The following is a 26033-nucleotide window of genomic DNA, read 5'->3' as shown; positions in this document are numbered from 1 at the left end:
TCTCTCCTGGGGAGCATTTTTTTTTTTAAAGATTTTATTTATTTGACAGAGAGAGATCACAAGTAGGCAGAGAGAGAGAGAGAGAGGAGGAAGCAGGCTCCCTGCTGAGCAGAGAGCCTGATGTGGGACTCGATCCCAGGACCCTGAGATCATGACCCAAGCCGAAGGCAGCGGCTTAACCCACTGAGCCACCCAGGCGCCCCCTGGGGAGCATTTTTTAAAAAAGATTTTATTTATTTATTTGACAGACCGAGAGATCACAAGTAGGCAGAGAGACACAGAGAGAGAGAGAGAGAGAGCCAGAGGGAAGCAGGCTCCCTGCTGAGCAGAAAGCCTGATGCAGGACTCGATCCCAGGACCCTGAGATCATGACCTGAGTGGGAGGCAGCAGCTTAACCCTCTGAGGGGCCCTCCTGGGGAGCTTTTTACCTCTCTGGAATTTCCCATTATGGAGACCCTTCCCTCGAGCTCCCACAACCAGGCTGAGAACCCCTCTATCCAGGGGGTCCCTCACATTCCCCTTATAGGCCCTGGTGGACCACTTCCAAGATTTCTCAAATGAGGTTTCCTTACCTGTGAAGTTGGCTCTCTTAGGCAGGATCTGAGGATTCCTTGCTGACTCTGTCTTCCTGCTGGCTCACATCTGGATCTTGGGAGGCAGCCCCATCCTTGGTCCCTGCAAACACTGGGAGGCAGTTGGACCCAATCTGCCACTTCCTCTGACTCTGCCATCAAAGCAGCCAATTTGCTCACCTCAGGCCACCTGCAGAAAGATACAGCAAGCTATCTAAAGTGTCCCTTTGACGATCCCTCCCTGGGTGTGGGGATAGAGGACCGGACTCCCAGTCCTCCCCGCAGCCCACCGACAGTGTTCCCCAGAGAAACTGCTTCACCAGTTTCCCTCCCGAGAGCATGAACGGGGTTCTGGACCGCTTCCTTGAAAAGTCTGCTTATGGTGATTGGATCTCAGAATTTTACATCTGTTGCTTTTTAAAATCTCAGTCAAAATGTCATTTGAAAGATATCATTACTGCCAGGTATCTATAACGTAAAAATACTAGAAGCACAATAAAATATCAAAAGTAAAAAAAAAATTAAAGAAAAAAGTTACGCAAAAATGCATGCACAGGAATGTTCACCAGCACTTTATGTTTGCTCGCGGAAAATTGAGATTCACTTATATCTGACAATATAGAATTTGTTAATTCACTATACGGTCAACTCAATATTGGCAAGTATTAATAATCATATAGGTGCCTATATTGTAGGTGGAAAATACCCACAATATATCTATAAGTAGAAAAAGGGTGTAAATAAAATATCATGACAGCATAATCATAAATATATTAGATGATATGTAGATATATGATAAAGATATATAAACATACTGCAAATAACAAATATATACTACATAGTATAATATGTACTATAGATATATAATAATATATGATATTGTATATAATAATACACTCAAAATGAGAGCAAGGTTTAACTCTTTCGAGTTAGTTTACTTTTTTCTTTATATTTTACAGTTATTTTAATAAGTTATATATATACCTTTTATTAATTTTTAAAAATATCTTTACTAAAAAATAAGATATGATATTTGGCTTAGAAAAAGGGCAATATTACAGAAGAACCGTAAAGTGAAAATAAAGCAGGCATGAATGCTGGCAACAACAATTATTAGGTTTGGTGGGTAACTGCCCTTATTTTTTTCTAAGAATATACAAACATCCTTCCCTCACACAAAAATAGAAATGACTTTTATAATTTGAAAACCTGGGGTACCTGGGTGGCTCAGTGGGTTAAAGCTGCTGCCTTCAGCTCGGGTCATGATCTCAGGGTCCTGGGATCGAGTCCCACATCGGGCTCTCTGCTCGGCAGGGGAGCCTGCTTCCTCCTCTCTCTGCCTGCCTCTCTGCCTACTTGTGATCTCTCTCTGTCAAATAAATAAATAAATAAAAATCTTAAAAAAAAAAAAAAAAGAAAGTCTGCTAGTGTCATTTTTGTAAAAAGATTTTATTTATTTGTCAGAGAGAGAGACAGCACAAGCAGGGGGAGTGGCAAGCAGGAGAATCAGGCTCCCTGCTGAGCAAGGAATCCCACCCATCCCAGGACCCTGATATCGACCAGAGCTGAAGGCAGAGCTTAACTGACTGAGCAGGTCGGTTAACTGAACAGGTGTCCCTGCTAGTGTCATTTTGATAAAGTAAATAAATTAGAAAGACTACTAGAAAGGATAAAATAACATAAAACAAAGACAGTAAAAAGACATACTGGAAAGAATATACTAAAAGATACCAAAACAGATTTAAAGAATTATCAGTAAATCATACTAGCTAAGATAATATATTAAAAAATGGTTTGGAGAAAAATAAATCCCTTCAACTAATAGGTTCTCTCCAAGAGCACTGCCAAGAGCAGCAGTTCTGAGTCCACCCCCCCCCCACCCGGATCCACAGGGGTCGGGGCAGGGGGGAGGGTGCTCAGACAAGCAACTTCAGACTTCAAGCTACATTCCACAGTAGTTTCTAGATACTCTGGGATCATCTTCCGCAGGGAGAGATGCCCTAACCATGGCTCCAGGCTGGCCCTGGTTTCTGGTTGTTTCCTTTGGGTATGACAGCAAGGGCGAATCTGATGTCCGGATTTCCCAGCTCCAAACTTTCAAAAGCGCTTTCCCTGGTTCCTGAATCTAAACCCTCAGGAGCCCAACCTCAGAGAAGGGCTCCTTCTCGAGGCTTCCAGGGCCTCTCTCCCCACCTGCCTTCCCCGGACCCTACCCCTGAGCCCTCCCAGTGCGCTCCCAGGAGGAAGCCCACCTGCACGGTTTCCCGCGGCGCGCACTGCGCCTTTCCCGGACGCAGACCGGGCTGTCTTATTCCCTTCAAGTCACATCCCATCGCCACGTGCAAATGAGATTTCCCCATCTCCAACAGGTCTTGGGGGGCCAGGTGGTCTTATTAGCCTTTGTGTGTCTGTTAGGACACGGTTCTTTGCCGGGTCTCCGTCTCGTTGGCTATAAAAAGAAGGGTAGGAACGCACTGCACGCATACATGCGGTCTGGGAGCTGGGATGCTTTGAAGACCGAGGCATCTGTGTGCGCCCCCGAACCTGCACACAGCTGACACCCCAGTAAAGCCTGCTGACTCGGTAACGGCAAATGTGTGGCTTTTACCCACTGGCTGGCGCTTCCAGGTCCTCAGCCAGTAACTCCTACGTTTGATTTAACATTTGGTGTCCAGCAAGTCTGCACCGTCCTCGGGCGCAGGAACCCTCGGGGACTAGTAGCGCCCAGGCCGGTCCCCGTTCCCAAGAGGCTCGCAGTTCAGCGCAGGCGGCTAAGAGGGTAGCTCGCTCAGGTGGGGAACACTCTTCCTACGTGAGCAGGTACAAAGGTGGAAACCGTGAGGCAAGAGTGGAAGTTCCCGGGCTCCGGGGCGGGGATGCGACCGGGACCGCTGCCCAGGGCCCCGCCCGAGACAACTTCTGAGTTTCTCATTGGCTGCCGAGAACCCGCCCTCGCGCTGGCAGCCAATCAGAGGCGCCGGGGGGCTGAGCCCGACGGGCGCTGACGCGAGGGTGAGCGGCGAGAATGCCGCCCGGCCCCCGGAGGTGCGGGGAGGCCAGGCGCGCGCGAGCCCGGTCCTCGGGCCGCTGAGCCGCCGGCCATGGACGACGAGCAGCCCGACAGCTTGGAGGGCTGGGTGCCGGTCCGCGACGACCTCTTCGCTGAGCCCGAGCGGCACCAGCTGCGCTTCCTCGTGGCCTGGAACGACGCGGAGGCCAAGTTCGCGGTGACCTGTCACGACCGCACGGCGCAGCGGCGGCGGCGCGAGGGGAGCCGGCCCGAGCCCGAGCCCGAGCCGGCCGCGTCCCCCCCGAGCTGGGCGGGCCTGCTCTCGGCCGCCGGGCTCCGCGGCGCGCACCGGCAGCTGGCGGCGCTGTGGCCGCCGCTGGAGCGCTGCTTCCCGCCGCTGCCGCCGGAGCTGGACGCGCGCGCCGGCGGGGCCTGGGGCCTGGGGCTCGGGCTGTGGGCGGTGGTGTGGCCGGCGCGCGCGGGCCCCGGGGACGCGGTGCTGCAGGAGCTGTGCGGGCGCCTGGAGCGCTACCTGGGCGAGGCGGCGAGCGGCTGCGGCGGCGCGGCGGTGCGCGACGCGCTCTTCCCCGCCGACGGCGGCGCGCCCGACTGCGAGAGCCTGCGCGACTTCCGGGACAGGGCCCTGCGCGCGCGGTGGACGGCGGCGGGCGCGCGCCTGCGCCAGGTACGCGCGGCCCCCTCCCGCCGGCTCGGTGGGGCCGCTGGGCTGCGCGCGCTGTGGGTGGGCGTGGGTGGGCGCGGGTGGGTGGGCGCGGGTGGGCGGGTAGTGTTCCCGAGAGCCCCGCGGCCGGCCGGCCGGCCAGGTGACGGTGGGCGGGGACGGGGCGGGGCGCGCGCAGGTGCACAGGTGCCTGACACCTGTTGCGGGGCGGGGGCCGGCGTGCTCCGGAGGGTCCCCGCGCATCTGGCGGAGCCGGCCGCGCTCACGGGATTTGCCAGAGAATAGCGGAAACAGAACCGGAAACAGCCGTAGTGCGTGTGGGAAACTACAACACGAGCTAGATGTAAACACTTCCCGGTTCTGCGAGTGGGGGGACGCGAGCGAGGGAGACCGCTGCTCCAGACGGCGAAGGGGCCTGGGGGACACGGTTCGGAAAGTAGCGCAGACTGGGCCAGATGGAAAGCCGAAGGGGAGTGAGCTTTATTTACCGATTCGGACTAGCAACGGGGGTGCAATTTTAAGCTTAAAAGAGGTCGTTTGGGAAGCCGAACAATTCATTCTTAGAGCTACAAACTTACAGAATTTAAGGGGAGGAGGAACGCAAGTCCACAAAAGGGTTTGGGAGAAAAACGACGGGGTGCATATCCACAGTTTACTACGGTGGCCAAGATTTAGTGATCGAACCCCCTGGACATGTCCTATTGCTTGCTCGTTCTCATCATAGGTCGTTCTTAATCTGGATGAGTTTTCTGTGCATTCTTTTGAGGAAGAAGGGTGTGGGAGAGGAATTCAGCCACGTTGCAAACTCTTAATTACATCTCCTTCAGCCGCCTATGGAATGAGCTTTTTAAATTAAAATGGCTTTATAAAAGGAGCTTGTGAAGGGTGTCACGCCATTGAATGATTACAGCAATAGCATTCTACCGTGGATACTGCATGATTTCATTAACCATTCCTCTTTTATGGGGCCTTTTGGTTGGAGGGCAATAGCATCTTCATATTTAATCAGTATTTCAAATTTTAAAGTTCAGGGCATTAAAATTTCTTTAGTTTTGTTTGTTTGGCTTGATTTTTTTTTTAAGATTTTATTTATTTATTTGACAGAGAGAAATCACAAGTAGATGGAGAGGCAGGCAGAGAGAGAGAGAAAGAAAGGGAAGCAGGCTCCCTGCCGAGCAGAGAGCCCGATGCGGGACTCAATACCAGGACCCTGAGATCATGACCTGAGCCGCAGGCAGCGGCTTAACCCACTGAGCCACCCAGGCGCCCCTGTTTGGCTTGATCTTATAAATAACTGTCCTTCCTTGAGCTCTATTTACTTTCTGTCTTCTAGGTTCTTCAGGGGCACGAGAAAGCCCAGACCATGGTAGCACTGATGAACGTCTATCAAGAGGAAGATGAGGCATACCAGGAATTAGTTACAGGGGCAACTATGTTCTTCCAGTATTTACTGAAGCCATTTAGGGATATGAGAGAAGTTGCAACACTATGTAAGCTTAGTATTTTGGTATGTTTTCTTTATATTTTTTATTTTATCAAATTACCCTTTGTCACATATTTCTTTAGTCCCATTTGACATTGAGTCTGTTTTTGTGCCTTGGGTTCACCGTTCTGTTTAGATGGTATGATATATACACTGAATTTATTTTGTAAAACTAATTTTAAAATGAAGGCATTTTACATTGGTCATCTGAATACATTAAGATTTCTGCAGTTTTTCAAGGGTTAAACACATTCTTTGCTATATCTATGTATTTCTTAGAGTGACTTGTTTTTGATGTGATGCGTATTTACTTGAGCCTATTTTCAGATTCTAAGGACATATGCAGATTTCTAAGAAACTGGATGAAAATATAAATAGCAAGGCCCTGGGTCATAATTCAGTAATTTAAGCTTTAGTAAATGTCGCCATTGCTCTTATTTCCTGGAGCTCTGGAACAGTCCAGTGACCTTAGTTAGAACAGGCGTTCTCCTGTCAGTGTTACAAAGGAACCTAGAGCCCAGAGGGGTTAAACAATCCAGTGACCTTAGTTAGAACAGGCGTTCTCCTGTCAGTATTACAAAGGAACCTAGAGCCCAGAGGGGTTAAACAGCTTCCCCTGGGTCTCAACCAGCTGGAGTCAGAAGACATCAGAGAGATCTCTTGCTCTCTGCCCCGTGCACTGGGCCAGCCACACATGTTCTCATGCCCCAGCCAAGTTTTGGAACTGTAGAAATGGTATCCTATTTAGAGAAAACTCATATCCCTCAGATTTCCAGAGAAAGTTGTTCTGCTCGTTACTCTGAAAGTTTATTATTTGGATAGTCTTTTCTTCCTGTATATATTTTTCTTTAATTAACAGCTTCCCTGAGATATAATTCACAGACCATACCATTCACCTGTTTAAGGTGTATAATTCAGTGGTTTTTAGTATATTCATTTGCGTGACTGTCACCACTGTCTAGCTCCAGGACATTTTCATCACCCCCGAAAGAAACCCCATGCCCAGTAGCATCACTCTCCATTCCCTTCCCCCACCCCTAGGCGGCCACCAGTCTACTTTCTACTTCTGGGCACTTCATCTTGTACGGGATCATGTACAGATTTGTGTCTGGCTCTTTTCATTTCACATAATGGTTTCAAGGTCCATCCATGCTGGTGCATGTACCAGAACTTTGTTTCTCTCTCTGGTCCCGTAGTATCACTACATGGATGTTGCACATTTTACTTACCCACTTAGGAGCTGGTGGAGCTTTGGCTTGTTTGGTGGACATTTAAACTTCCATTCAAAAAATTAGTTTCCACTTTTTGAATATTAGGATAAAGCTGCTGTGAACATCTGTGTACATCTGTGTCTATGCAGACATATGTGTTCATTTCTCTAGGGTGTTTACCTAGCAGCAGAATTTCTGGGTCATATGGTAACTATATTTAGCCTTTCCAAAGAACTGTCAGACTTTTCCAATGCAAACGTACCATTTTACATTCCTGCCAGTGGTAAGTGAGGGTTCCAGTTTGTCCACATTATTGTCAACACTTGTCACTGTCTGTCTTTTTGGTTTTAGCCATCCTGGTGGATGTGAAGTGGTGTCCTATTTTTTTGATTTACATTTCCCTGATGGCCAGCGTCTATGTATTTCTTAGAGTAACAGCTTTGTAGAAGAATTGGCTGCCAAAAGACTGCTAGTATATGTTTTAATTATGAATGTTTAGATTTTACTATGTTTAGGTTAGGTATTATCTTTGCACTTCGGAGAAGAATGATCATATTGAAAAAGCTTCCTGTCGTATCCCTAAAAGAAACCGTAGTGACAGCCAACACTTGAATGCTGTGTACCAGGCCCTGTGCTTAACAGCACAGGTGCCATTTAAAAAATTGTGGGTTTTTCTAAATTTTTAAAATTTTTAACTTAATCTCTACACCCGGTGTGGGGCTCACGCTTGCAACCCTGAGATCAAGAGTTACACACTCCACCAACTGAGCCAGCCAGGTGCCCCGAAAGAATTGTGAATTAACAGAGAAACATAACTTGAGAGCATTCCTGTCTGGAAAATGTTATTCTAGTAAGGCAAGGTGAAAGTAGGTTTTTTCTTTTTCTTCAAACCCCAGAGTATCCCTTTGTCTTCCGGGTGGTGTCTAGCTTAGAGCCTCCTTCATACTCAGTAAGGAGTTGCTGAATGAAGGAAATTTAATTAAGTAGTAGTTATAAAAGTAGTTGGCATAATCTGTGCAACCAATTTCCTTTCAGTTTCCTCTGGCTCTGCATTACTCTTCTAATACGATTTTCCCATCTTCTGTAGAAATCCTTGGATGAGGATAATTTGGGTCCTAAGCGGATAGTTGCCTTGGAGAAGGAAGCCAAAGAATGGACCAGACAGGCTGAAGAAGCCATAGTCTCTATTCAGGACATTACAGTGAATTATTTTAAAGAAACAGTAAAAGCGTTAGCAGTTAACAGTGTAAAATTCTATACCAGGGTGTGTGTCATTTTCATTTGACTCAACAAACACTTGAAGCCTCTTGAATAAAAGGCCCTGTGTTTCCTAGGAGCTGGGGATTCAGCGTAAGGATGAGTATAAATAGACACTGTACAGTCAGTCTGGTGAGGGGAGAGAGATCCTACTTACGTATTCCCTCCAACACACGGAAGATGGCGCTAGCAACCATCTTCTTCCGTTAAGAAGAGAAGCATGGGGCTCTGAGAGCTGCCAGGAGGCACGAGGCTCCTTCAGTAGGTCAGTGAAGGCCTCTGGGAAGTGGCGCCTGCCCTGATCTCTGAAGGGTCAGTGCGAGTTGAGAGAGCAGAGTGAGGGAAGAGTGTTCCAGAAGAAATGACAGCCACCAGGTTCTCTGGCTGAAGGGAAGCTGGCAAGTGTGAGGAACTTAAGGAAAGCCTGGCGGCTGGAGCAGAGCCGGAAGGGGCAGGGACATGGGGCCGAAAAAATGCCGCAGTCGGGTGGCTGGGGCGGGCGAAGGACTTCTGATGGATTAAGTCGGGTAGCTGATGGCCCCAGACAGGAAGCTAACATGTGCCATTTTGTTAAGTTCCATTCAACAAGGGAAATGACAGTGGTCACGAAGTAGGATTCTCTGTATCTGTTTTTCTGAATGGTGAGAGTTCCACAATATGTGAAATGAAATAATAAGCTTCAAAGAAGAATGGTGATCTTGTGGGGTTTTTTAAAAAAGATTTTATTCATCTATTTGAGAGAGAGCACAAGCAGGGAGAGGGACGGAGGGAGAGGGAGAAGCAGAATCCCTGCTGAGCAGGGAGCCTGAATGCGGGGCTCCGTCCCAGGACCCTGGGATCATGACTTGAGCCCAACGCAGATGCTCAACCGACTGAGCCACCCAGGTGCCCCTTGTGGGGTTTTTATTTTTTGTTTTTGATTCAAACTGTCTGTCTAGCTTGACATAGAAACAGTCTGGTCATATATTCACCAAAATGTAAGAACGATCATCTCAGGTAGATGAGATTCATGATTTATAATTATTATTTTTAAATGAAGTATCTGAAATTCTTTGTAAATATTTTAAGAACTCTCTACACCTCAATGTGGGGCTCAAGCTCAGAACCCCGAGATCAAGAGTCCCATGTTCCACTGACTGAGCCAGCCAGGCGCCCCAAAGTATCTAAAGATTTTATACTGATGTCCGTGTATTATTTTTGCAACAATAAAAAAATCACTTAAATAAAACAATTTTTCTCTTAGAAAGGATGTTTTTTGCAAGTAACATGGAAGGCAGTAAACAATTAGCTCAGGATACATTTTTCCCTTTTCAATGAGTTGTAATTATGTTTTTATTTTGTTAATTATAATCCAACAGGAATGCAGAAACAAATGGAACAGGACAAGAAGAGATTTGGCCAGGCTGCCTGGGCCACGGCAACTCCCAGATTAGAAAAACTCAAGCTGATGTTAGCCCGAGAGACTCTGCAGCTCATGAGAGCGAGAGAATTGTGTTTAAATCACAAAAGAGCTGAAATTCATAGAAAGGTAAGACAAAGATAAATGAAACCTGGTTGGGGAAAAAAACCACACTTTTGAGGCACCTGAGTGGTTCCGCTGGTTAAGTGTCTTGATTTTGGCTCAGGTTATGATCTAAGGGTCAAGGGATCGAGCCCCTCAACGGGCTCCACACTGGTTGTGGACACTGCTTAAGATTCCCCCTCCCCACCGCCCCAGCCACCGCCTGACGCACATACATTGTGCACACGCCCTCTCTAGAAAGGAAGGAAGGAAGGAAAGGCAGAGAAAGAAAAGGAAGAAAAAAGAAAGGGAAAGAAAAGGAAAAGAATAAAAGAGAGAAAAGAAAAAAAGAAAAGATAAGAAAAAAGAAAAAGAAAAGAAAACCCACACTTCTTCTAGGTAGCACCTTTCTTTCCAAGCACTATTAACAGACTTTCCTTGCTTCGCTCATTCCAACATCCTCCACTAGCTGAAAATTTAGACTGTGGAAGTTTGGCCATACAGCTTCTTTCGGTCAAGATGCTTTTGAAATATTCTAAGATGCTCCTGGTAATAACACTGAGCTCAGTGCTGAAGTGGGTAATACACTTCAATCAGTGAAGCAGTGTTTCAGCACAACTCGGGAGGAACACAAAGGTCCTTCCTCCTAGGATCACAGCCACTTAAACTTCTTCCAGTAACGATAAAGGTTTGAAGCAGGAAACAGTGCAGATGCCTCACTGCTATTGATATTTCTCTAAACCTAAATGTTTTTGTATGTGTCAAGGGTAAGTTAAAGTATCTGTAACAAACATTGAATAAGGCATTTTTGTTTTGTCACTTGAAAGGGAAGAGTGTTTCTTCTGTTTTCTGTTTGGTCTTAAGCAGACAACAGAAAATTGATCGAATGCATCTAACATTAGCTTTCAGTGTACTAATTATTTTAACTTGCTCTTACTTTTTCCATGAAAACAAGATGGAAGATCTTCCAGAACAAGAAAAAAATATAGACGTTGTAGATGAATTAGAAATACAGTATTATGAAGTCCAATTAGAACTGTATGAGGTTAAATTTGAGATATTAAAATATGAAGAAATACTGCTTATAACACAGTTGGACTCAATTAAAAGGCTTATAAAAGGTAAGATTTATCTTTAAATGTGTATGTTAAAATGTTTAAATCACACATCCAAGGAAATAGAGGCCACATTATTACTTCTTATAAGTTGGCTAAAACATCTACTGAAATTTCCTAAAATTTCCTTTTAACATTTTTGTTATTCCAGTGATACAGTCATAGTTAAACACACAGCAAAACAGAGAAAGGACTGGTTATCCCACAGTCCCATGACCTAAATATACGGAGTGAGGACAGTGTGCTGGAGAGCCCTGTTTGTATACTGATGTACACAAGTACCAAAGTACCAAGTACCATTTTAGCAAGTACCAAACAAACAAATGAACCAAAAAAAAACCCCAAACCAAAAAACCCATAACTCTTTAGAATTTTTATTGGGACTGTGCTTAAAATTAGAGATTAATTTGGGGAGAATCATCATCTTTGAATTTTGAATCTGCCCATCCAAGAACATGGTATGTCTCTCCTTTTACTTACGTCTTTTTCCCCTTCGATTTCCTCTGCATAATTATTTTCTTTGTACTGAATCTAAACATTTAATTTAATCCTAGCTTTAAAAAAAACTTTATAGTAATTTCAGGTTATAAGCATTTTACATATCTAGGGGGAATTTCTATTTAAAAAGTTATCTGGAAAGATGCGTGCTAAATTGTTCATGTTTTCCTCTGGGAATGGGATCCCAAGGAAGGACGGAAGGAGAAAGGAAGAAGAAGATTTCACTTTCTATTTTCCTCAGTTCTGTAGGGCTGGAGTTTTTAAAAAATACATATGTAATAATTAAATATCTTTAAGGTGCCTAAATGCCACACTGCTGGTCAAAGGTAGTTGCCTTCGTGGAGGGCCACTGAGTGCTGATTATCAAGGGCCCTGACTTATCTTCTAAAGAAGTAATAAGGGGGCGCCTGGGTGGCTCAGTGGGTTAAGCCTCTGCCTTCGGCTCAGGTCATGATCCCAGGGTCCTGGGATTGAGCCCCACATCGGGCTTTCTGCTCTGCAGGTAGCCTGCTTCTCCTCCTCTTTGCCTGCTTCTCTGCCTACTTGTGATCCCTGTCAGATAAATAAAGAAAAAATTAAAAAAAAAAAAAGAAGTAATAAGGGGTGCCTTCAGCTCAGGTTGTGATCTCAGGATCCTGGGATCGAGCCCCGCATTGGGCACTTCACTTGGCAGGGAGCCTGCTTCCCCCCACCCCGTCTGCTGCTCTGCCTACTTGTGCTCTCTGTCAAATAAATAAAATCTTCGAGAAAAGTAAAAAAATGTACATAGTTTTTATGTTCAGATATGCATCACTGTGAAATAAATAGATAGTAACGGGACCCGGAATATTCTAGTACAGAATGCTCAAATGAGAGGGCACTGCGTTGCCATTAAAATTCTGTTTCCATCACATGGAAAATGGCCTCTTAGCCCTGTGCTGTTGATACGTGTGGCGCTGTGTGTGTGTAGTTGTGTGTGTACACACGTTAATAGTGGCTCTCCCTAGGTGGTGGGGTCACAAGTCATCTTTACCTTCTAACATTTAAAGTGTTATTTTTTATACCCAACCATGTTTTAAAGACGTCATCAATATGTTTCTAGATAAAGAAGAGGAGGTTGTCTATTATGACCCGTGTGAAAGCCCAGAGGAGCTGGGAGCGCTCGCTGGCGTGGCAGGGCTGCCGGGGGACCAGAGCGCAGAGGTGAAGGAGCTGAGCCGGCAGTGCGGGCGCCTGGAGTCGCAGCGGGGCAGGATCTGCGCCCGGAGAGCCCGTCTCAGGAACAGACAGGTAGGCGCTCGGTCGGGCAGCTGCTCTCCGCCTTTCCCTTCCGGGGACTCCTTCTATGGAAGATAAAGAGCGGTTGAAAGGAGGGCTTTCTGCCAACACAGTGATTAATTTCATGTGTTTGTGTAACTATCAGTGGCTTTAAATAAGATATATTTACTTTTTTTTTTTTTTAAAGATTCTGTTTCTTTTGGGGCCTAAGCATTTACCATAATGTCTAGATTTTTGATTAATCTGTTCAACAACTGTGTCGAATGCCTGTTACATACACAGTTATTTAAAAAATAATGGTAGGAAGACACTTCTAATAATCAGCTATAGTATATTCTAAAATTAATTTAAAAAAAATTTTTTTTAAGGATTATTTATTTATTTATTTGACAGACAGAGATCACAAGTAGGCAGAGAGAGAGAGAGAGAGAGAGGAGGAAGCAGGCTCCCGGCTGAGCAGAGAGCCCAATGTGGGGCTTGATCCCAGGACCCTGGGATCATGACCTGAGCCGAAGGCAGAGGCTTTAACCCACTGAGCCACCCAGGCGCCCCTAAACTTTATTTTAAATTACCAATTATAGAATATCAGAAATAATGGGGCACCTGGCTGGCTCAGTCAGTGGGGATCAAGTGTTGATCTTGGGGTTGTGAGTTTGAGGCCCATGCTGGGTGTAGACATGACTTTAAAAAATTTTTAATCTAAAAAAAGAAAATTCAGCTTATATCACTCCTTATATTTGGTGAGTGATTTTTTTCTTAATTTTTAAAAACTCCATGATTACCTAAAAGTGATATACTAAGAATGGTAAAGCGCAGTTAAAATACAGTTTTTAATATAATTTTCCAGGTATTTGTGGGTTGGATATGGTTGTCTGGACATGTAGTTACTATTGTAACATTATGGGGAGATGTGTTTAAAACTGTCGCATGGAAACAGATTCTTAGAAACATGCTAATTCAGGACAGGGGACTGCCTGTGTGTCCTCTCATTTCCACTTGGGGGGTTTGCTTTTCCATCTTTCCCGGCACAAAATCAGCTGTGGTCCTTACCACTGGGGGCCGCCAGTCCCCAGCGGTAGCCCATCTGCACGTGTCCCATGACTGAGGGGAGGCAGGACCACAGAGCCACACCAGAAATCCCCGAGTACGATTGCCTCACACGACAGCCCAAACGCAGTGCCTCCTTCTGCCAGGCTTCTCTGCTAGCGGCCACGGCAACAATGCACACACGCCAGTGACTTGTATCGTTTTCCCAGGATCAGTGCAGAGAGAACCATCGGCTCCGACTGCAGCTGGCGGAAGAGAGTGTGAAACATTTCCATCAGCATCATCGTATCCAGGTGGTAAGTGGCTGAAGAGAACACGTCTCATGTTCGCATCACCTGACACACTGGCTTAAATCTACGGAGAGGGGATCTCCCCTGGTGTGGGGGGTGGGAGCGGCCACCAGGCTTGATCCTGGGGAGCCCGGAAGTCCAGCCCTGCAGTCTGGGGAGGGGGGCTGGGACTTGGGCTGGGGGAGGCATTGCATCCGGTCACTGGCCCTTTCTCTCTCAAGACTTCTATTTGGAGAAATGTACAAACATCTGTTTCTTTATATATAGAAAAGAGACAAGATGAAAGAGGAAGAGCAAAAGAAGAAAGAATGGATAAACCAGGAACGCAAAAAAACACTCCAGCGGCTGAGAGCATTTAAAGAGGTAAGTTCTAGAAATAGTCCCCTCACCTGCATTTTCTGGAGAAATAAACGAAGATCACCCGTACTGGGAGAAAAGTGTCAAGTATTATGAACAGATCATTGGGAACACAAAACGTTCCCCAAACACCATTATTTTTAGTGTAGAAATAAAAAACAAAATTATTAGAATATTTTTAAAAAACATGTTATGTATGCATTTGAGAGGGAGTGAGCAAGCACACACGCATGATTGGGGGGAGGGGCAGAGGCAGAGGGAGAGGGAGAAGCAGGCTCCCCGCTGAGTAGGGAGCCCAACACAGGGCTCGATCCCAGGACCCTGAGATCATGATCTCAGCAGAAGGCAGGTGCTTAACCGACAGAGCCAGCCGGGCACCTGAAAATATTAGAATATTAAGTTTTGGACATTGCTGTGCACCAGGGTGCTTGCTTGCTCTCCCCGTGGGGTTGACTCTGCCTGCTGTAGTGTTGCCCAGCCTCTAGGAAAATAGAGGGTGGCTACACTGGCCTCAACCTTAGCTCATGTTTCCTCAGTTGTAATAAAGGATTCTCTAAGATGCAGGCAAGGGAACAGAGTGACATAGTGTATAGTGAAGTGCTCTGGGAAAAATGAATAGGTTTAAAAAGAAGGTAAATAGCTACTTATTTAAAAACAATGTTAAACTAGTACAGTATAAAACATACATCCGTTCTCATCACACATCTATAACACACACCTTCACAAAGACCCAAGGCTGTAGCCACCCCCACAAGGAGAGACCACCTGCAGCCAGACAAAATTCTGGAATAAGGTATTGAAGGTGTGCTGTGATGCCAACAAGGAAAGGAGCCACTGGACTGATAAATCAGGACATCCTGACTTCACCTTGCTTTCTGATGTGCTTACTGCTCTGATCATAAATGAGCCCCTACCGTATATCGGCCCGGTGCTAGACATGTACGTTCATTCTCATTTACCTCTTAACCCTGTGACCCTGAGTGGCCACACTTAGTCCAGGCTTATATGCAGCCGCCTATCTCGAACTGCAGAGCCGCAACAGGCCCTCTCCTGCCCGGGCAGCACATCAGAATCACCTGGGGAGCTTGAGTCACGAATGGGGCACCTGGGTGGCTCAGTGGGTTAAGCCTCTGCTCTTGGCTCAGGTCATGATCTCAGGGTCCTGGGATCTGCTCAGTGGGGAGCCTGCTTCCCACCGCCCCCCCCCCCCCCGGCCTTTGCCCACTTGTGACCTGTCAAATAAATAAATAAAATCTTTAAAAAAAAAAAAAAAGAATATTGAAAGTCACGAATGCCCAGACCCACCTCTGGAAGTGGGAAGACCGAGTTGGAGCACGAGGGGATCCATGTTTGCCAAGAAGTGCCACCCTCCAGGGGACAAAGCCAATTTGACCACATTTGAAAGGAAGGAAGGAAGCAGGAGAAGACAGGAAGTGAATCCTGATACGTGACAACTTGTTGAGCTGAGACAGGTTGTTTTTAAATTTCTGAGGGGCTGCTTGGAGGTCAAGGGCTTAATTTGTCTTGGGTGAGCCCTGGGGAGACAGACCTCCCAGTAACATAAGGCAGAACTCAGCAGGCCAGGGTCACTGCAACTTGCAGCTGCAGGGGTGCTGGGAAGGGGGTCCTGGGGGGTTGGGCATCCCTGCCATCAGGATGGTTACACGACCCTGGAGTCTGGCCCGGAGTTCCTGGGAGTCCAGTTCTGTGCCTGTGTGTCACTCAGTCACTCCATGACTAGCGACTTGGGGCTTGCTGCCATTGCTCTGCTGTTTGCTGTGGAAAGACTTGGAAAAGTGTGGGAGGGAGACCGTGCAGGGGTCAGACCGCCCCAGTAAAGAGGCAGGTGAATTTTCTGGTGTTCCAGTGTATATAAAAGCGATGTTTATGCTATACTGTCATCTGTTTACTGTTGTCTATTAATAGCACGAGGTCTCCAAAAATGTACATACCTTCATTTAAAAATACTTTATTGCTCAAATTATGATCAACCAGGCCTCAGCCAGCTGTGGTCTTTCTGCTGGTGGAGGGTCTTGTCTCCATGTCACTGGCTGCTGGCGGGTCACGGTGGCCAGAGGTGGGCTGGCTATGGCAGTTTCCTAGAATAAGACAATGATGAAGTTGACGGTCTTACACGGACACAGTTTGGGCACCCGAAAACAACTGTTTTTAAAGATTTTTATTTATTTGGGGGAGAGAGAGCACGAGAACACAAGCAGACTCCTCACTGAGCAGAGAGCCCGACTCAGGATTGATCTCAGGACCATGAGATCATGACCGGAGCTGAAGGCAGACACTTCACTGACTGAGCCACCGAGGCACGCCTCCCAAAATAACTGTAATAGTAGCATGAAAGATCACTGACCACAGATCACCATAGCATAGTTAATGATGAAAACATGTGAAATATTGCAAAAATGGTCAAAATGTGATAGAGACATGAAGTGAGCAAATGCTGGTGCAAACAGCCCCAAGGGACCTGCTTGATGCAGGGTTGCCACAAACCTTCAGTTTATTAAAAAATACAATATTTGCAAGGCAAAATAAAGCCAAGTGCAGTAAGACGAGGTGTGCCTGTACTCTTTGTTTTGCACTTTTGATATATTACTGCTAAGTCTACATTAGTATCATCACATTACATACAGCCTCTGCCAGGTTTTTTTCCACTTAAATTACATTTTTGAGATGTGTTCTTGTTTACAGATAGAGATCTAGTCCACTCTATTGGCTACATATTTACATTTTCTGTTTCATTGGCTAGTCAGTGCCTTCATTAGGGACCTGCTCCCACCACTCAAGTTTCATTTTTTTTTTTAAGATTTTTTTATTTATTTGTTAGAGAGAGAGAGAGATACAGAGCGCAAGCACAGGCAGACAGAGTGGCAGGCTAGAGGCAGAGGGAGAAGCAGGCTTCCTGCCAAGCAAGGAGCCCGATGTGGGACTCGATCCCAGGACGCTGGGATCATGACCTGAGCCGAAGGCAGCCGCTTAACCAACTGAGCCACCCAGGCGTCCCTCAAGTTTCATTTTTTTTAATAAGGTTATGTTTTCCTTTATCAAAGTAGTACTCGAGAGACCAGAATGTTTTAAATTTACATTTTTAGGGGCGCCTGGGTGGCTCAGTGGGTTAAGCGTCTGCCTTCAGCTCAGGTCACGATCTCAGGGATCTCCGGGACCTCAGCCCGGCATTGGCTCCCTGCTCAGCGGGGTACCTGCTCCCCTTGGCCTTCCCCCTTCTGTGCTCTCTCAATCTCTCAAATTTAAAAAAATATAAATTCACATTTTTAAGTTACAAAATTTAAACCTAAAAACTGGAGAAGAGACATGATACAACTGACACTTTGAGGTCCACTCTGGCGGAATTTTTCATACCGCTGTGTTTTACATAGTTATTATAGATAAAACACTGCATCATCTGCATTTTTTAGACCGTTTCACTGACTTTGTGTACTGTCTGATTTTCACTGCTACCTCATACTTTAAACGGATTCGCCATCATTTTCTCAGCCCACAGTCTCTTGTTATTTTGAGTCTTATTTTTTTATACTAAAACGGAATGTTTTCATCGACGTGTGGGTTCACATATTTATTGCAGAGATGGTATTACACATCCAGGGAATTGATGCTTATTCCTTAGGAATCGATTTGGTAGCAAGGGCGGCTGTCCAGAGTGAGAGGGAGCCGCCGCACACACGACACCATCCCTGCAGAGGCCCGTCCGCGTTGGCGCACTGAGCGCGCAGCTCTATATTCCGATGGTTTGCACCGTGGCAAGCGCCTCACAGCAGTGTTTCCTTTCCAGAGATGTCCAGGTGGCTCTGTCCTAAAGACCCCTTGCTCAGAACCTGCAGCTCCACACCTGCCAGCTGGGCCTTCCCCACAGACGCCTCCGATGGCCTCCGGGAGCCACCTGTCCTCTGGGGAGGCTGGAGGCGCACCTGTCTCTGAAGTTAGCCACACGCAGACCCCCGGGGATCTGCCCGGCTCTGGAAAGACTGTCCAGAGCTCTGTTCCCGTTGGCGACCAAACAGATTGCCCATCCAGCGAGGACCTGTCACCGCCCCCACCACCACCCCCCCCTCCCCCCCACCGCCTCCCCCGCCTCCCCCACCCCTCCCTGCTGGGCCCTTTCCGTATTCTCAGTCCCCCAATCGCCAGAACTCATACGGGAGGACGTCGGTGACAGCGGATCAGCCCCTTCCCCTGGTGTGTGACTCGTCGGACTCATCGGAGCCCAGGGCTGCAGGAACCCATCACTCCTCAGCGGGTTTCGGAGGCCCAGGTAACCGTAGCGTCTGTCCTCGCTCAGTCCCCCTGCAGCTGGCTGCTGTGGGGGCAATCACCCTCAAATCGGAATCTTTTGGAGGAGTCTCTACAGCCTTAAAACTCTCCGGCATTGGCTGCCTTAAGCCACCACTCCCTTAATGCAAAGTTAGCATAGCCTGAGGTGGAGTTTGCTGGACGCTAACCAGCTCACCAGGAGGAAACTGTCTCTAGACATTTCAATGGTCTGGAGACTTGGGGTCACTCTTAAAGATTCCTGTTTCAGGTTCTTAAGACTTGAGTGTGCGTTTGATTTCTGCTCCTGGAATTTTTTTTATGTTGCTTTGAGTTAAGCCTGCTGTTGAGTCTGCTCTGAGTCACTTCCAGAATTTAATTTTTACGACTTAAGCTGAATATGGGTTGGGAATTATGGTAAAGGGACATGAGAATGCAGAAGGCTGTTCTTACAGACTGGAGGACTGAGAAGCCATATTTTGGGAGATCTTTCTAAAGTGAAGTGGTAAAAAAAAAAACACCCAGTGGACCCCATTTTGCCTTTGCAAGTACAATACAGTGAACGCACGTGAATGTTTTGTTGAATGAGGGCTGCCGCTCTGACCGGTAGTTCTAATTCCGGCTGATACATTGGCTGTTGAGGAGACGGGCTTAAATCGTCTGCCCGACTCAGAGCTGCTGCTTCGCGGGCGGAGGCAGGTAGATACATCCCAGCAGAATTCTGTGTGCATTTGGTGCAAAGACTCTGCTGGAGCCCCTCCACCTGGGACGGGCAGGGGTTCTGCAGGAGGCGACATGAACCGTATGAATAGAATCATTCCATGCTGTGGTTCCGCCATACCCTGAAGCAGGTACAAACAAAAACGTCCACACTCTTAGATGGAGACCACCCGGCCTATGCACAGGTGGTTCGCAGCAGTGTGGTGTGAATGCGGAGCAGGGGTGTGCACACCCGGACCTGCAGTTGGGGTGTGGGCAGACCTCTGCGGGGGCGGGGGGGGGGGGGCACTCATCCCAGCCGTCATGAGGACACGTGTGCATGACCGTGTCTCTGAGCTGCTGCGGCTCCGAGGACGGGGCGGGCAGGGAGTGATGGGGGGAGAGGAGTGACTCCCCTGCACTCAGCACACCTGGGGAGGACCTTTCCAGCAGCTAATGAGAGCGTCTGTGTAACAAAAGACGCGCTGAACCATGTCACTAACTGTCCTGGGCCGGGAGTGCGGCCTCTTGATGGCACCTGCTCTGTCTGCTCCACTGCAGGGTCTATGGATGAAGTCCTGGCCGCCCTAAGGAGGGGCAGAAGCCCTCTGCAGAGGCCAGCCGTGCCCGCTCTGACCTGTCCCCACACCTCCTTCAACGAGCAGCTTCTGGCTGCCATAAGGCAGGGGGTCAAGCTGAAGAAGGTTCACTCCGGCCTCAGCCCGAGCCCCAGCAACAAGCCAGCCAGCGACCTGGAGAGAAGCATCAAGGCAGCGCTCCAGAGAATCCAGAGAGTGTCTGCTGACTCGGAGGAGGAGGACAGCGAGGAGCAGGGCCCCGGCGGCGGCGAGTGGGACCACTGAGTGCTCCCCACCGCCGTCCCGGCCGCCCGCACTTGCATGCGGTGATGCAGGCCTGGCACCTGGGCTGGAAACGCCCCTGACAGCCTGAGAGCCCAGGGGGCTTTGCGAGATGTCCGCAGCTCTTCTGGAATGCTGCGGCTCCGAAAATCAGGGCAGGAAGTCCGGGGGTGGGGGGTGACTTCCACAGGCCACATTGGAGCTGGGATCTTAGATCCCACGGTATTACGGCACAGGAGACTAGTATCTATTTTTTCACGAAGGATTATCGAGCATCATTCCCTTACTCAGGAAAGGAGCTGCTGCCACTGGGGTAGGCCGCGGCCTGCAGCTCCTGCCGGGTCTTCCGTGGGCAGCAGTGGTCTCCTCGCCTCGGTGGACTGGAATGTGAACACGATTTTAGCAGGAATCAGAGTAAGCTGCTTCCAGCCAGGAACTATTTTAACTATTTTAAATGAAATCTATTTTATGTATCAAGAACTATATAATCTCCTAATAAAGAACTATTTATAATGCGTCAGTGTCACTCATGAGGACATGAAACGTCACATCTGAACACAGCTGTCCCTGCCTGGTGGGGGCAGGGGGGTCTTAAAGCTCTTAACGCGATGATTGCAGGTGGACACCCGCTTGAGCAGATTCTGAGGGTGAGGGGGTGATGTTCCCGGCAGGGACGAAAGTCTCCTGTGGGGATCTTCCCTCCTCGATGTGTGTTGAATTCAGGAAGGGGACGGGGTCAACACAGTCTGCTCACTTTTCAGACGGCCCGGAGTATCCCCCACGGACCTCAGAAGCGTTCCCCTTGCCGTGGCCACCCTGGGTTTCCACAGAACGAGACGTTGTTTCCAGAGACATTATTCACCAAAGCCCCCTCCTACTTCCAGAGTCTTCTTAGCCAACTCCACCTCAGAGTCAGGCCCGAGGGGCCCCGCTGGGAGGGATCGGGGCCTTCTTCCGCTGCTGCAGCCTAGACCCCTGTGTGTGGCCACTGTCAGGTCGCCCACAGGTCTGTCCCGCGTCCTGCCTTCCCCTACCTCGAGAGGTGCCAACCTGACGCCGGTTCCTGCGTGTGCATGTGGGCGCTCTGCCCTTGGAGCCCAAGCTCTGCTGCCCCGGCCCTGGCCCCACCTAGGTCCCCCGGGGGCGCCACACCGGGGGGGGGGGGACACTCGCCGCCAGCCACCTGCAGGCCCTCAGTCCCAAACCCCAGGCACACTGAGGGCCTGTGTCTCAGGCCCCCTGGCCCAGCACATGCGGGCCAAGCTGAGCACGTTTTTCTGGGAAGAATCTGGTGTTTTTAAAAAAACAGCAAAGTCAGAGGTTTGCTGGGCTTCCCTATGCTTACTTTGTGGTGTGGTATTGTTTTTAATTATTGTCATTTCAGTATCTTAAGACTTCCTCAGGCATGACTAGGCCTCAGAATTTGCTTTGTAAGGGTTGCCAAACTCAAGTGGCCTCCAGGGACAGAATCCTTTTCCAAAGAGAGTTCCCGCCACTAAAGCTCCTCACCCAACTGTGTTCCGTGCAGCAGAACTTCCCCCTCTCTGCAGCCGCCTCTCCCTCATTGCCCGCTTCACCCCTGCTTCCAGTCAAGCCTTGAATTCAGCCCAGACTCTGGCCTCAGGGAATTCAGAGCCGAGGAGAGAGACAAGGGTTCCCTCCCACTGCCCGACTTCCAACCTCCCAACGTGCTCTCCCGAAGCCCTGGTCCCTCTCCCACCCGCCTTCCCGGCTCCCCAGCCTCTCCGCAGCCCACTGGGGACCGGGACGGAGTCCTCAACCCTCGGAGCTGGCAGAAGTCCCCTGGGCAGTCCCGCCCCTCCCGCTGTGTGTCCTCGAGACCAAGCTGCCCCCGCTGAGACCTCTGTGCCTGGGATGTCCCCTGCCCCCACGTCCTGGCAAACCCACACCCATCCTTCAGCGTCCACCCCACGGCCTCCTGCCCCGCCCCCGCCCACTGCCTCCCCCGCTGCAGCCCTAGCCACAAGCACAGCCCACCGAGGCCACAGTTCCCACCTGGAACAGCCCTCCGGCCAGAGCTGGTCCAGGACAGCCGTCCGCAGGGGCAGCATTCTCGGGGGTGCCCTGCCGTGGAGGAGGAGGAGCTGAGAAAGTCGGACTTACCTGCTCGTGCGTTTTCACCCCCTCTCGGAACCTGAGCAGGGGACCGAGACGGGGCAGCAGGTGCTGGGATCCTGAGGTTTCCCACTCACGACCACCAGCCAGGTGAGCCCGTGTAAGTGAATGAATTTACACACAGAGCTTTGTGATGCTGAGGTCTGTAAGCTCACGGGAGGGGCCTATGGTTTTCTGCTGCCGCTGTAGCGGCTCCCAGGGACGCGGACACTTCACACAGACCATCAGCTACGGTTCTGAAGGTGCGAAGTCCGCCGGGGCCCCACGGGGCGGACCTCAAGGTGTCAGCGGGGTCGTGTGCCTTTCCAGGAGCTCAAGAGGAAAGGCTGCTTCCCTGCCTCTTCCCGTTTCGGGAGGCACCTGCGTTCCCCGGTGGTGGCCTCCGGTCAGCTCTGACGCCAGCAGCCGCTCACTCTCGGACTGTCCTGCCATCAGCCAGGAAAGTGCTCTGCGTTAAAGAACCCATGAGTTAGACGCCCCCCCTGCCCGATAATCCAGGACCGTCTCCCCAACTGGAGTTCTGTAACCTGAGTCACAGCTGCGAGGTTCCTGCTGCCATGAAAAGGTCACAGAGTCCGAGGTTCCAGAGACTGGGCTGTGGACAGTTTTGGGCTGCTAATCCAGGAAGTTTCTCCGGGAGGGCCTGGAAACCCCAGGTAGCCCCGAAGCCTCTGGTCTGCAGACCACCCCCCAAAGACCGCCGGCACACACAGGCCACAAACTCAGGGCTGTGGCAAGGGAAGCGTGAGGCAGGCACAGAGTCACAGTGGGCTCCTTCCCAGGGCGGGGGCCCGGAAGCACGAGGTCTCACAGGTCTGAGGCCCTTCAAAGTGGCCTGGGCTCTCCCGGTTCTGGAGAAGCCGGTTGTGCTCCGGCCCCCATTCTGGGCCCCACAGACCCCTCCCCCCACAAATCAGCTGGGTTCCATTAGCACCAGAACATACTGTCTCACCTCACCCCTGCAGGTACATACCTGGGGAAACTTGGGGACTCTCACCTCTGCGTTCCCAGGCTGGCAGAGCTTCTGGAAGGGTTCCAGGCAAGCGGAGGAGAAGCAGAGGCCGGCCAGGTGGGGAGCATGTCCCCTTGCAGGGGTGGGGCGTGGGCTAGAACCTGATGTCTCCAGCCTTGGGAAGAGGCTTCTGGGCAGCCTCTCATAAGAGGAACTAGAGGGTGGAGGAGCTCCGGGATGATGGAGGCCGGGAGCAGGTGGGGTGGTCTGTCTGCAGAGTGGAGCAGGGGTGAAGAGGCGAGACAGCCCGAGGGAGGACCCCAACATCACGAGTCGCTGCACAGGCAGCAAAGATGGGCCAGCGCAGAGGGGAGGGCGGCGGCACTGGAGGATGGGAGCTGAACGGGGGAGGCGGGGCGGCTGCTGCTGAACTCACCACAGAGGTCCTGAAATGGCCTGGGGGAGAGTGTCAGGGAAGGTGGCCCTGGGCTGGATGCTTGGAGACCCCAACACTCCAAAGCAGGAGGAGGAGTCGGGGAAGGAGGGATAGTCAGAAGTGAGACAGGACGGGGAAGGAAAACTTAAGTGTCTCGGGAGGGTTATTTCAAAAGGCAGGTCAACTTGGCCAAATGTCCCGCGAGGCAGAAGGCAGGGCTCGATGTGGTGTGAGGAGACCCCGCAGGGAGGTGGCTCTCATGGCACGCAGGGCCACAGGCTAACCCAAAATGTAGCTGAGGGCCTGCGGACGGGAGCTGTCAGCAAAGAGCCTGTGTCCGTGGCCACAGAAACACTTCCACTCGCTGGTGAGCTTCTACGCCAACACATCTGGCCTACCCAGCAGTTCCTTCAGGCTAAATCACCCTCCACCTGAAACCTGTGCTGTCAAACAGGACGGCCGCTGAGCGATCGCCAGAGCAGGGCAACATCTGAGAAATTCTCGTACTCCCAAGCAACACAAGCAGGACCCAGAGGGAGCAGAGTGGGAGACAGAGTGGGGCAGGGACAGAGGACACTTTGGCAGGCACAAGATCCCTCCTCCCCAAACCTCGAAAGATATGTAAGCCCCCCCAGGACCTCTGAAGACTCACACTGAAGAAAAGGGGGTCCCAGAACTGACCAAGATCAAATCCCACGGGCCTGGTAGAATGGGAACTCAAACCAGAAACGAACTTGACTGAGTGGGGGAAGAACAAACTTGACTGAGGGGGGAAGAGAGATCTTGTTTCTTCCACTCCTGAGCTGTGGGTTGAGAGTCACACCACCTACACGTGCTTGGGAAGAGTTGGTTCTCTGCCTGATGCAGACTTTGTCACGTGAATATCTGTTCAAACAGCTCTGAAAAAATCTTTTCTGGTAGAATGAGTCTTTGAGATTAACTTTCCCCGCACAGCCAGGAACACAAACATACAATACACTCGGCTGCCTTCTGCTCAGATTGCTAGACCTGCAGAAGAAACATGTCTGTTGGGTTGGGAAGAGCTTTGGTATTGGCCCCATCAAGGCAAAAGGTCACCCCCTGAAGGGCAGGTGTTCCCTAAGCATACTCAAGCATGGGGCTGTCCCAAAGCAGGAACTGGAAATGTTAACATACTCAAAAACTTTCAATCTGTTCCACCAAAAGCATATGGACCTCACCCCCCACTGCCATCCTTGCTTTGGCTCAGGAAGCGACCCCAGAGAACATCAACCTTCCCTTGGGGAGATCAAGAGCTTCCAAAATACATTCTTTTTTTTTTTAATTAAAGATTTTATTTATTTATTTGACAGACAGAGATCACAAGCAGGCAGAGAGGCAGGCAGAGAGAGAGGAAGGGAAGCAGGCTCCCTGCTGAGCAGAGAGCCCGATGCGGGGCTCGATCCTAGGACCCTGAGAGCATGACCTGAGCCAAAGGCAGAGGCTTTAACCCACTGAGCCACCCAGGCACCCCATACCTTCTTAAGATATAAAGGATTTTTGAAATCCTGAAAGATTTTTGTTGACTTAAAAACAGACACAAACATTTTACTGAACTATGTATTTCTACATAAACAACTCTATTACAATAAAATCAAGTGAAATTCACAAAGGTATACAAGTCTTCAAAGGGACATATTTTGGCCTTAAATATAAAAAGATAATTTGCCAAATAACATCATACTGAAACACATTAAGCAAAAACCATTAGAAACAGGAGAGAAATAGAAATTCCACAGTAGTGGGAGATGCACACACTTTCCTTAGTCTTAATGGATCAAGTAAGTAAAAATTAACTGTCCATAATATTAAGATTAATAAGGTCAAACTGATACAGAGAGACTGAATTATGTTCCCTTCAGAGAATATATCTTCTTTTCCAGTTTCCTAGGAATATTTACTAAAATTGACAAGTTGTTAGGTCCCAAGAAGATAGCAGTAGACGCTAATGCAGAAACTGTACAGGCCATACCCTCTTTGATAGCAAAGCAGTTAAACTCGAAATGTGTAACAAATGTTAAAAACAACAACAGCAAATATCAAAATACCTGGAAATTTGAAAGCATAATTTCAAATAGCTCTCCAGTGAAAAATGAAGTCAAATCTGAAATTGCAAATTGTTTATAACTTAGAACACCCTACTTAAAAATTTGAGGGATATGGATGAAGAAGTATTCAGAAGAGAAGTCACAACCTTACAATTGCTAGGAAACGCGTCCATAATTAAATTAGACAAAGTCAAAATGGCATTCAACTAAAGAAAGTGAAAAAAAATTAAGGAAATAACAAAAACTAACAAAAAATCATAAAACGGTAAAAGAGTAAATTTGGATTTAAGTGCCTTGAAAAGACTGATAAAATAAACTAATTCTG

At 49.0% G+C, this 26033-nt stretch overlaps 3 protein-coding genes across 6 annotated transcripts in view; 2 read left to right on the top strand and 1 right to left on the bottom strand.

The window, feature by feature from the left end:
• The window catches only part of FSD2 (fibronectin type III and SPRY domain containing 2), a 44560-nt gene extending 40405 nt beyond the window's left edge, over window positions 1–4155 (bottom strand). For 2 of the 3 annotated variants that reach the window (XM_004763669.3, XM_004763670.3), the window contains exons 1-2: window positions 2826–3496; window positions 574–763 (exon numbers count right to left, since the gene is read on the bottom strand). The gene's annotated coding sequence lies outside the window, so the exon portion shown is untranslated. Of the gene's footprint in view, window positions 1–573; window positions 764–2825; window positions 3497–4115 lie in introns of those variants that run through there. The other variant, XM_045067307.1, reaches the window with a different exon arrangement.
• On the top strand, window positions 3556–20633 carry LOC106006950 (WASP homolog associated with actin, golgi membranes and microtubules). Of its 2 annotated transcripts, XM_045067308.1 has the most exons (10): window positions 3557–4268; window positions 5599–5772; window positions 8047–8197; window positions 9575–9744; window positions 10673–10838; window positions 12412–12599; window positions 13844–13930; window positions 14192–14287; window positions 18084–18563; window positions 19820–20633. In XM_045067308.1, the coding sequence occupies exons 1-9, from the start codon at window positions 3675–3677 to the stop codon at window positions 18462–18464; spliced, it is 2007 nt and encodes a 668-aa protein (XP_044923243.1). In that variant the 5' UTR covers window positions 3557–3674; the 3' UTR covers window positions 18465–18563; window positions 19820–20633. The 2 variants fall into 2 exon arrangements, with proteins under 2 accessions (XP_044923244.1, XP_044923243.1); XM_045067309.1 differs by lacking the exons at window positions 18084–18563; window positions 19820–20633 and adding an exon at window positions 17919–18077 and having other exon boundaries at window positions 3556–4268.
• On the top strand, window positions 19825–20633 carry LOC123388124 (WASP homolog-associated protein with actin, membranes and microtubules-like). Its single transcript, XM_045067312.1, has one exon. The coding sequence runs from the start codon at window positions 19825–19827 to the stop codon at window positions 20119–20121; it is 297 nt and encodes a 98-aa protein (XP_044923247.1). The 3' UTR covers window positions 20122–20633.
• Window positions 20634–26033: the final 5400 nt, after the last annotated feature.

This window comes from Mustela putorius, unplaced genomic scaffold, assembly GCF_011764305.1.
Source record: "Mustela putorius furo isolate JIRA1106 unplaced genomic scaffold, ASM1176430v1.1 tig00003875_pilon_pilon_pilon, whole genome shotgun sequence".
Taxonomy (NCBI): Eukaryota; Metazoa; Chordata; class Mammalia; order Carnivora; family Mustelidae; genus Mustela; species Mustela putorius.
The sequence above is the reverse complement of the archived record's forward strand: the minus strand, read 5'-3'. Positions and strand labels throughout refer to the sequence as shown.

Coding starts and splice junctions, on each gene's coding strand:
- LOC123388124 (XM_045067312.1), top strand. CDS start 19,825: ATGGATGAAGTCCTGGCCGCCCTAAGGAGGGGCAGAAGCCCTCTGCAG.
- LOC106006950 (XM_045067308.1), top strand. CDS start 3,675: ATGGACGACGAGCAGCCCGACAGCTTGGAGGGCTGGGTGCCGGTCCGC. Junction 5,773..8,046: donor TATGTAAGCTTAGTATTTTG/GTATGTTTTCTT, acceptor CATCTTCTGTAG/AAATCCTTGGATGAGGATAA. Junction 9,745..10,672: donor GAGCTGAAATTCATAGAAAG/GTAAGACAAAGA, acceptor CATGAAAACAAG/ATGGAAGATCTTCCAGAACA.